The following is an 11,612-nucleotide window of genomic DNA, read 5'->3' on the forward strand; positions in this document are numbered from 1 at the left end:
GCTCACTTGCTTGCTCGCTTGCTTGCTCGCTCACTAGCTTGCTCGCTCGCTTGCTTGCTCACTGGCTTGCTCGCTCACTAGCTTGCTTGCTCACTGGCTTGCTCGCTCACTAGCTTGCTTGTTCGCTTGCTCGCTCACTAGCTTGCTCACTTGCTTGCTCGCTTGCTTGCTCGCTCACTAGCTTGCTTGTTCGCTTGCTCGCTCACTAGCTTGCTCGCTTGCTCACTCACTTGCTTGCTCACTAGCTTGCTCGCTCACTAGCTTGCTTGTTCGCTTGCTCGCTCACTAGCTTGCTTGTTCGCTTGCTCGCTCACTAGCTTGCTTGTTCGCTTGCTTGCTCAGCTTGCTCGCTCACTAGCTTGCTTGTTCACTTGCTCGCTCACTAGCTTGCTCACTCGCTTGCTCACTTGCTTGCTCATTCACTAGCTTGCTTGCTTGATTGCTCGCTCACTAGCTTGTTCACTCACTTGCTTGCTCACTTGCTTGCTTGTTCACTAGCTTGCTTGTTCGCTTGCTCGCTCACTAGCTTGCTTGTTCGCTTGCTCGCTCACTAGCTTGCTCGCTCACTTGCTTGCTCGTTCACTAGCTTGCTTGTTCACTTGCTCGCTCACTTGCTTACTCGCTCACTAGCTTGCTTGTTCGCTTGCTCGCTCACTTGCTTGCTCGCTTGCTCACGTTCCCTGTCCCTGGCGGCTGAGGTTATTTTGTGCACAGGTCTGTACCAAATTCTTTGCTCCGAGGTCAGTGATGAGTTGTGTTTTGTTTATCCAGTCACGGTGACATGCCGGGAATACATTAAAAGACATGTCTTCCATCCGTTCACCCAAAACACAACCCACCCGTGGGGTGGATCTTTTTTTTTTTTTTTTTGTCGGTCCTGGGGCCTGAACTCTGGGCCTGGGCACTGTCCCTCGGCTCTTCAGCTCAAGGCTAGTGCTCTACCACTTGAGCCACAGCTCCACTTCCAGCTTTTTCTGCTTATGTGGTGCTGAAGAATCGAACCCAGGGCCTCATGCATGCAAGGCAAGCACTCTACCACTGAGCCACCTTCCCAGCCCTGGATCTTATTTTTTGACACCCACCTGCTATTCTTCCTTTTTTGGTGAGAGAATCGAGTCCATTATGTTCAGGGTTATTGTAGAGAGATGTATCATGTTTCCTGCCATTTTCTTGATTTCTTGTATTTTGGGTTTTCCTCTTCCTGTTTCCTAAATTGATCCAGTGATTTTTGTCGGGTGTGTGGCTTTGATTTTCATTGTTTTCTTCAGATTGGATTCCTCCCTTTAGAACTCTTTGTAGTGCTGGTTTAGTGGGGCACGGAGCCTACAGTGAGTGGAAGAGGTGACCATTGGTAAGGAGACAGGGACACACACAGAAGACACCAGATTACTTTATCTGAGTATTGATCAAGCCCTTGCAGAGAGGATGGGGCCTCCTCCTGGGGGATCCTCTCCAGGGACAGGCCCTGGGCCTGGTAAAAAAAAAAAAAAAAAAAAGATGGAGCGGGGCAGGGAAGTCTCTGGAGCTTCCCTGGTGAGGCAAACAACCCCCCACAGAGGTATGGGTCTCATTTGGCACGGTGTTACTCTCCTGTCCGTCAGTGTGGATGGCCAGGTGGGAGGAGAGGCTGTGGATGAGGTGTGGAGGATGCTGGTGTGGAGGCTGAGGGCGGCATTCGCAGCACCAGGGCTGGGCCTTCCAGATAGCATCTGCGCTTTGTTCTGCAGTAGTTACCACTGTTCACTGCCACCACCGCCTTCAGCTTCAGGCCTCTGGCTGACGAGCCAGGGTGGAGCCGAACTGAGCTGAACTCCCAGCTCAGGCACTCATTAAACTCCGACGCCTTTAACCACCCTAAAAAGATGACAGTTATCTCGCTTTAGATCCTGCAGTTTCTACTGTACATTTCTCACCTTGTTTCATTAGCTCCCGTGACCACTGCCAAACGTGTCTTGCTGCTGCCACAGTGATCAGAGCCTGCTTGCCTCTTGGTTGGTTGTTTCAGTTCTCTGTGGAGATGAAGGGAATGCTTTAATTCCCTTCCTCCTGGGCTAAATACCAGACTCCCTGCTACTTTTGTAAAGTTTTCTGTGTAGCCATTTCCTGAGTCTCAAAGCCAAGCCTCAGGAGTGAAAGAAATGTCAGAATTAATGAGAACTTGGCACTTACTCTACACAGATCCAGAAACAGCCTCAAAAAGGAAGGTGGCTTAGCAGACATTGCTAACTAACACCTGCCAGAGAGCTCTGACCTCACCCGAGCTCACTCTGGTTGCGTCTGGCACAGGACAGAAAGCCACATCTTTTGGGGGACAGGAAACAGTATGGAGCTCCCTTACCAGTTACTTCTCCTTCAAATGTAAAACTCTAATAGAAGCCAGGCGCCAGTGGCTCATGCCTGTAATCCTAGCTACTCAGGAGGCTGAGATCTGAAGACTGTACTTCAAAGCCAACCCAGGCAAGAAAGTCAGTGAGACTCTTTTATCTCCAAGTAACCTCCAGAAAACTGGAAGTGGCAATGCGGCTCGAGCGGTAGAGAGCTCGCCTTGAGCTGAAGAGCCGAGGGACAGCACCCAGGCCCAGAGTTCAAGTCCCACAACTGACACACACACACACACACACACACACACACCCCACCCTATAATAAAATATAAAGTCTTAATAGCAATAAAAGCTCAGTGCCCAGTACATAAATGCTACTTGTTCTTCTAGCATCTGGCCTTGCCAGCCCTCCCTGCTGGAGACCCGGCATGTGTGGTAAATGGCTGTGCCGCTCTGGAGCGGAAGGTGCTGGCCAGAGTCACCAGGAGGTGGCAGCACTCCCAGCCTCTCCCTCCAGCTGTCATTTTCTCTCCCAGCCACCAACACCTCTTCTTCCACTGGCCTTTCAGCCCTCCATCATCCCGGGTTCTAGCCTGAAGAAGCAGAGAGGGTGTGGTCTCCCGTATTCTCTAGCCAGTGCTGCTGGCTGTTCTGATCTTGGCTCCCATCAAACACCTAGACAAATAACTGCTCAGTCCCTGGTGCCTAGGTGAGATCTCTCCGGCGAGGCCACATGCCACGCCTATGTGCGTTTCCGCTGCCTGCCAGCCCCTCGTCGCTAGCTCTGCCTCTTGTTTCTTCCTCCACATTCTTTGTGGACCTCTGTGATTTGGCCTGCAGGGCTCCCTCAGCACCAATCCCAGGTACTGCCTGGGTGGCAGCTCCTTTGAAATGTGCTCTTTACAGCCCACAGGCTTTCGGGGGTGAGGCATTGCCCTGTGCTTGGCTCTCTTGCCCTGGGCTGGGGCCCTGTTTGTACCCATCTCACCTGCCATGACGTCCCTCACACTTCTACGGCTCCCCCCTCAGAAGAAAGTTCACTACCCTCCCAGGAAGGCACAGGCTTCACACAGAGATACTGTCGCAGGTATGGACGAGACGGCTCTGCTGGAGCAGCAGCCAGCTCACTCGGAGGTGTGCAGGACGCTGTCCTTGACAGGTAGGACTGGGACAGACGGGTCCTGAAGGCAGATAGATGGCATTGTCCATTCCAGCCACTCCAAACCAAGGTGCGAGGAAGAGAGTGTCCACGGACGTAGGGTGAGCCTGATCTGGTTCAAACAGTCTCATGAAGACTGCAGTCAGCCACGGGGCAATGCTGGCGGCTCGTGTCTGGATTACACGGTGGCAAGTCCATAGAAGCAAACATAAATGCAATTGAAACACAAGAACCGGCAGACTGCTGGGAGCAAAGGCAACGAGCGTGGAGGGAGCGTGGAGGGCACCCCCGAGCTGGGCACACAGGACTCTTCTGACACACCAGGCGGATGGGTCTGCGGGTGCTAACACCCGCGTGTGGCCACCACCTTGGGAATGTTCGTCATTCCCTCATCTAGTCTTGAACAACAGATCCATGGTGTGGGAATCACCACAGTGGATTTTAGCTTAGTAGTGAAATGTTGAGGCTTGAATTTGGGAACTGTAAAGACACACGGGGAGAGGAGCCTTGGGGACAGAGATGTGGGTGAGGTGGGAAAGCTGCCAGTCAGCACGGCCCGTTTGAGACCCGAGCCTGGCAGCTGGATGGGGAAGGAGGAGATAGACGCTGGGGACCAGCTGGTGAGCCCCACCTGTCCAGGCGTGAGGGTCAGGGCTGTTATCGCCCCCAGGGGGCCCTGTGTGAGTTCATCTGGCCACCGGTGCTTGGGAGAAAGTCATGCCATGAATTTGATGTAAGGACTCACTACAAATTCTACCTTGGAGCTGGCAACCACTTCTGTTTAAATATTATTGTAAGTTGTCACTATCTTCACTATTTTATTATTTCCATCTCTTTTTGAGACAGAGTCTCACTATATTGAGTGGGAGAGCTTCCAACCTGTAATCCTCCTGCCTCAGCTGGGCCTGCAAGTGTTCACCACCACACCCAGCATATCTCCATTATTTTTTTCTGGCTGCCAAAATAAATCATTTAGCCTCTAGAATTCAAGGCAGTTCCAGCATGAGGTAGACTGAGAGAGGCTCAGGGTCCACAGATAAATAATTCAATGTTGTAAGGTGTGGTTTTCCCTAAATTAATTCATAGATTTAAAAATTTTATTAGAAACCAAAGCTGGATTTTTTTGCGGGTAAAATTTGACCCACTATGCTTGTCTTTCGGGAAGGGTGATCACTTATGGAAGACAACACTAGCCTCTTGATTAAAATCAAGCTTAAAAAATACATATCTTGTAATTTAATAATGTGGTGACTTGCTATTGGCTTTGTTTTGTTGTGGGCATAAAAAAAGAGCTTGGTGTTTTCTGCCTCTTATCGACACAAGTGTTACAAGAAACACAACTTGCAGATTCATTTATTTGGTGATGAATATGCTGTGCTATGGAGGAAAATATTTTGACACTTCACACTTGCAGAACAGACTATTAATAGTGTCAGTTTCATATTTTGTATTTAAGATGTTTGATTTACACATAACCAGTGGTGCAGATTTCATAGTTTGTTCTTACAAAGTTTGTTCTTACAAACTTTGAGTAAAGGAAAAACAAAAACTTGTATTATGTGACCTTGTATACTTTTGAAATAAAATAAGATATGGCTATTGAAATGAACAGGCTTGTCTCATACCAGGAGGAAATACTGTAAAACATAGATCTGACATGTTTCTAGTGTATCTAAGTAACTCTACAACTCAAAATAAGATGGAAAGCAAGCCATTCTGCAGCCCTGTCCATTTTCCATTTTTGTCAAGAATGATCAGTGGCAGATGTATAATTTGACAAATACAATGTACAACTTGTGAAATTAAAGAGATAGCTGACTAAACTCAAGGAGAATGTCAACAAACTAAAGGAAGGAAGGCAATGTGTGAATGAAAGAGAAACCCAACAAAGCTATCGAAACTCTGAAAAAACTAAATTGAAAATGTTGGAAATGAAAAACTCAAAAGTTCTATCAGAAATCTTACTAATAGACTTGAACAAGTTTAAAGAAGAAAACCAGAAACTGATGATAAACTAGAGGAACCAAATAAATCAAACACAAAGACAGAGGGACAAAACTAGAGTAATATATGATATGTGGTAAATGCAAAAACCTCTGGGATATAATCAAAAGACCAAACTGATGACTCATGAGCATATAAGAGAGAGAAGAGGTACACACTAAAGACACAGAAAGCATATTCAGTAAATTAATGGCAGACTGCCACGAGGGAGGGTCACCTAGGAACAAGAGCTTACAAAACTCCAGGTAGGCAAAACTACAGAAGTCAAACCCTGGACATATTCTAATTAAAAACACTAGGTATTCAAAATTGACAAAGATAAATCTTCAGGACAAAGGACAAGCCAGATATAAGGAGTATCCATCAGAATGACCTCAGATTTCTCAGAATAGGCTCTAAATGCAAAGGGCTCTTGGAATGACATACTCCAAAGCAAATCAAAAGTTATGGAATTCATGACTTAAACCAGCACTGTTCAGATTCTAGAGGAATCCTCCACACAGAACAGGAAGACAGGCAAAAGTTGGAAGGTATAGAAAAGGAAAAAAACCCACAAGATGTGTAGATTAACAAGGGAGGAACAGAATATCAACGAGAGGACAGGAACTATGGCAGACCTTTCAATATTAACACTGAATGGTGATTATCTCAACTGTCCAATCAAAAGACATCAGATGGCAAGCTGGATTAGCTGACTATAAGAAATGAATCTCATTCACTGATAAAGACAAACTAAGGCTGTGGTGAAAGGATGAACTGAGATCCCCCGCCCCCCCCCCCAAGCCAATAGACTCTGAAAGCAGGAAGGACTGGATATACTTGTAGTTGATCAAATATTTTAGACTACGATTTGTTAGGACAATCTATTAAGGGAATATAACAGCGGCTAATACATACATATGCACACAAAAAGCTGGTATACACAGTTCATCAAACCAATATTTTTGGACTTAACAAGCACTGCTAGACTCCAGCAGTTTAACAGTGGGGTGCTTCAAAACCCTCTTCTCGCCAATGGATGTATCATCTAGTCAAAAGGTCAAGGAAACCTCCGAATATACACTAAATGGACAGTAGACACCAATATCCATAAAGTATTTCCCCCAGCAGCTGCACAATACACATTTTTCTCCACAGCTTATGGGACTTTTCCCAAAAATCATGTATTTTAGGACATGAAGCAAGTCCTGGTAAAAACAATCACATTGAAATAACTCCCTGGATTCTGTTGGACTGTAATGGAATAGAGCTTAACAGAGGCAAAAAAAAAAAAAAAAACCAAACCAAAACAAACACCTACAGAATACATATGGAGAACAAATAATACATTGTTGACTGAATGACAAGTGGATCTTGAAGAAAGGAGAGGGAAAATTGAAGTTTGTACAGTCTAATGACTCCATCCCTACGATGAAGTGGAATGACACGATACCCACAGGGACCACTGGCACTCAGCAGAGGCAGGGCTAAGAGGGAAGCTATAGATATGAGTGTCTGCCTCAGAAACAAACAAAACCCCAAATGACCGCAAATGAACTACCCAATCATGCAGCTAATGCTTCTAAGTAAGTAGTAACAAGTCAAACCCCAAATTGGCAGATTTGGACAGAAGTTAATGAAATGCAAACTAAAATCAATGAAACAAAAAGCTTGTTCTTTGAATAATATGTAGGACCAATGAACCTCTAGCCAATCTGACCAAAAAGAGGAGGAATGAGACGCAAATTAATAAAATTAGAAAAAAAGGAGCCAACAAACGTGCCCATAAAATTTAGAGGAAAAACTTAAAGGGGAGAAACTGGAAAATTTAGAAGAAAGGTCTGATTGTCTTTTAATTGGTAAACTTATAGCTAATACCATACTAAATAAGAAGAAAAAATAAAAACCTTTCATTTTCTCTAAAGTCAGGAATGAGACAAGGGTGTCCACTCTCCCCACTGTCATCCAACTCATTTGACTTCCAATTCAGAGCAAGAAGGCAAGGAAGAAATAAAAGTGATTGGAAAAGGGAGTCAAGAAGTCACATTATCCTTGTCATTCACTGGTGCATGGTGGTCACCAGATGCCTGTGCCATGCTCTTGGACTTCCTGACCCCAGAAGTGTGAGTCAATTACTTTCTGTTCACTGTAAATCACTCAGTCTCGGGCATTCTGTTACAGCAGCAGGACTGGACAGACAGATGTTCAGAGAAACGAGTAAATATAGACACCTGGGGCAGGAGATAAACACCTAATTCAGAAAAGACGGTCCAAAATGAAAAACTAACCATCTATCTTAAGTAACTGAAAGAAAACAGTAATTTTTTTAAAAAGCAGATGGGAAAGAAGAAAAGGAAGAAATGATGGAGAAAGACTGGCAATGACCCATAAAATTAAAAAAAAAAAAAGAGTACAATGAAGACTAGACACTTGGCTGGTCAAGCCAGGCTGGCCCAGAAAAGGTAAGCAGGATGTGTATTAGCTAGAATTTTCCAGAGACCAGCATGGGAGGATAGGAGAGGATTTATCAGGGAACTGGGTCAGCCAGTGGTGGCCAAGAAATCCCACAGCCAGTGTCTGCAGCTGGAGTGCCTACGCCAGCGGTGAGCTCAGGAAGGAGGCCACTGTGTACCCCTTGGATGGGAGCACAGAGGCCACTGGTGTACCCTCAGACAGGTGTAGAGCACCTGTGTGCCAGAACTTCATGTCTGGGTAGGGTGAACTCTCTGGGCAAGGTACCCCTTTCTTGATTCTTTTTTGCCAGTCTTGGGGCTTGTGAACTCAGGGCTTGGGCACTGTCCCTGAGCTTCTTTTGCTCAAGGCTAGCACTCTACTACTTGAGCCACTAAAGCATACACTTTACTACTTGAGTGTATGTGGTACTGAGGAATCCAACCCAGGGCTTCATGCATGTGAGCAAGCACTCTATCACTAAGCCGCAAGAAACAGCCATTTCTTGATTCTCGAAGGACCACCCTGTATAGTTCCAGACATCCATGTATTCACCCACATTTTGTGGGTCTTTCTTGCCCACTGGGCTCCCTCTTCACAAGCTAATCTCCAGAAATACGCTCTCAGACACACCCCAAAGGTTTCCTAATTTATACCTTTTCTTCTTATATTTTTTCCCCCCTTACTTGTCCTCCTCTTCCTCCCCCCTCTGATACTGGCAATTGAGTCCAGAACCTACTGCATGCTGGGAAGTCATGTGGAGCCACACTTCAAGCCTTTTGCTTTTAAGTCACGGTCTTCCCTTTTCACCCGGGGCTGGCTTTGGCTACTGATCTCCCCCAACCCCTCTGGGTAGCTGGGATTATAGACCTGCAACACCGTATCAGGTTTAGGTGTTCCTGAATAAAGTGGGCATCTCACACTTCGCACCCTTAAAGCACAAACTACATGGCTTCAGCCCCCTTTTCCCCACAATTAGAAAATACTGACAAGAACACATTTTTTAAAAAGCTTAATCGTTTATTAACTACTTTCAAGTTGAATCGATAATTTAAAAACGTGTCCGTTATAAAGGCTTCAGCAGTGACTTACCAAGTAGTAAAAGAAGTGTAATTCCAATCTTTGAAAACTCTTCAAGAGTAAGAAGTATGGGAAATTTTCCCAAATTGCTTTGAGGCAAAGCCATCATGAAAGCCAGTTTTACTCATGAGCATAAATATAAAAAAACTGTAAAGCTTTTAGTATATAGCAATACTAGTCTGGCATGCTGGGCTTACTCCAGGCCCGAGATCTGTTCTGTTAGCTCAGATATGACCACAGCAGCAGGGTTCCTGGAGGCAGGGATGTGTCTGGTTTATTCAAATCAGGGTAGAGCTCCCTGTGGCTGGAGGCTAAGCAGATCTCCGGCTTCCACTGCAATATGGGGGAGCCTGGCTGGAGGTAGATGGGTGAAAGTGCCTGGGTCTGACTGTTTAGAGACAGAGGGCTGCTAAGGGATGGTGAATGCTAAGCAAGAAGGGCTCCTCGATACTACTCAGTAATAAAAAGGGGTGAGCTATGAACCAACACAGATGATCTTTAAAACAACTGTGCTTCACCTTCCCCCAGCATATTGCTACAGGATTTCATGCATACAAATACTTTTGTGCCATGTGTTTTCTGTACTGGGAGGAAGCAGGTGAGTGCCTGGGGAAGGGGGGAGGCAGGCCAACTCGCAGGTGGAGTATTTCAGGGTTGGAGTCAGTGTACACAGGTGTCAGTACAGTCAAACCAAACACTTTGGCTATAGTTTACAGAAAGTCCATTCCAGTGCAGTGCCCTCTCTAGGCATTGGTGGAGGAAGTGCATGTACTTACACCCCTTCCCACCCAATCGCTCAGGAGCCAGCGTGGGGTACAGTAAGTCACTTGCCCTGTTCTGGTTTAATCAGAGCCACCATGAGCACAGGAGAGCCTGACACTCAGGAGCTGTGTGTTAAGATTCCATCTTTGGGAGCCCTCTCACGTTGCTGTCGGTCCTGGGGCTTGAACCCTGGGCCTGGGCGCTGTCCCTCAGCTCTTCAGCTCAAGGCGAGCGCTCTACCACTTGAGCCACAGCACCACTTCAGGTTTTCTAGTGGTTAACTGGAGATGGGAGTCTCATGGTCTTTCCTGCCCAGGCTGGCTTTGAACCTCGACCCTCAGATCTCAGCCTCCTGAGTAGCTAGGATGACAGGCGTGAGCCACCGGCGCCCGGCTCCTTCTCACATTTTGTATTGTTCCTACTTAGTTGCTAAAGGTTAAGAGTTCTAAATGGGAGTTCTTCGAGCATTCCTATCTGTCCACACACAGGCCTGGGTTTAGGCTCTGACAGGCTCACAGCCACGCTGCCTTCTCTCTGTTCTGTCAGCAGGCCATCAGGCCCGTGACTCCAGAATGACTCATGACCAAGTCTTGTGCAGCCAAATGAAGTCACCTGCTCAGAAGCACCACAAGTTACTTCCTTTGCTTTGGTTCTGAGGTACTCACCATTGGTGGGACACTAGGATATGAGGGCAGGAAGTACACCAAGGGCCTCGAGTGAGGAGGGGAAATGCTGAAACAGAGTCCCAGTTCTGCCAGCAGGAGGCTGCAGGTGGGAAGATGATGGGTGGTGACACCTGTCCTATCTAGCCAGGGATAATGTCTCTGAAGGGTACGAAAATCCTGCTTTGGATGGAACCGTGTTTTCAACCAGGTTCCAAGAACAGCTCACCCCACTCTGCTGAGGCCCTGCTTTTCCTTTGGCATTAGACATGTCTTCCACTCAGGGAAGACATCCCAGACATCTAAGGGCATCCCAGACATCTGGGGAAGGGGTGATACGGAGACCCAGCCTTCCTCTGAGGAATCTTCCAGAGATAACTGCAGTACACACGAAGCAGCGCAGGGCGTAGCCTGAAGGCACTCACCCAGACAAGGTCGGTCTGACTTTGTGTATCTGTGAGCTCTAACCTATTATGCCCTTCGGCTTAAACGAGGAAGCCTGGGGTTCAACCTTTATCTCACCTTCTATTATTATACAAGGCTTACTGAGTTAGCTCACTTTGGTAAGCTACCCGTCTTCAGTACTTAGGCTATCTTCAGTTTCCTACTTTCTTTCTCCATTGTGATCTTATTTATTCTTGATAGGCTATTTTATAAAAATTTCTGGAATCCTCAGGAACAAAATAGGATAATTCGCCCATTCTCTCTCTCTCTCTCTCTCACACTCCAAATCAATTCCTATGTCCCCAAATTTTTGTTTTCAACTTACTTTCTCAGCCTTACACGCTACTTTAGCCCTAATTCTTATGGACCTAACCGAGGACAGGGTTCCTCACGCAATGGCTGGTAAGGGCTTTTGCTTCTGCCTATCAGGGGCTGGACCTCAGGGCCTGGGCGCCGTCCCTGAGCCCCTCTGTGGCTCCGGTCCCGCGCGGGACACAAACCCAGCGGCACTGACCAGTTCCTTCTAGGGCCTGTCACAACGGCTCACGGGCCGGGTTCAGGTTCGTTTCTGGAACTGGGCGACCACAGGGCCACGCACATGGGGGACAAAGCTCCGGACCACTCCGTGGCCCTTCCTCTGCTGCCCTCTGACCTGGCTGGCACTCGGTGGGTTCAAAGTGCAGGAGCTTCTGGCCTCGGTCTTCACTCAGCTCTAGGGTCGTCCTTCGGGTGCCCGGTCCAAGCACGCAG

General features: G+C 47.1%; 1 protein-coding gene across 1 annotated transcript in view; it reads left to right on the forward strand.

Annotated features, from left to right (window-relative positions):
* The window catches only part of Znf236 (zinc finger protein 236), a 96,493-nt gene that overhangs the window by 1,206 nt on the left and 83,675 nt on the right, over positions 1-11,612 (forward strand). Inside the window, exons 2-3 of the mRNA XM_013026115.1 lie at positions 1,602-1,653; positions 3,351-3,480. Coding sequence (XP_012881569.1) covers positions 1,602-1,653; positions 3,351-3,480 — 182 coding nt within the window. The remainder of the gene's footprint in view (positions 1-1,601; positions 1,654-3,350; positions 3,481-11,612) is intronic.

This window comes from Dipodomys ordii, unplaced genomic scaffold (genome assembly GCF_000151885.1).
Source record: "Dipodomys ordii isolate 6190 unplaced genomic scaffold, Dord_2.0 Scaffold91, whole genome shotgun sequence".
NCBI lineage: Eukaryota > Metazoa > Chordata > Mammalia > Rodentia > Heteromyidae > Dipodomys > Dipodomys ordii.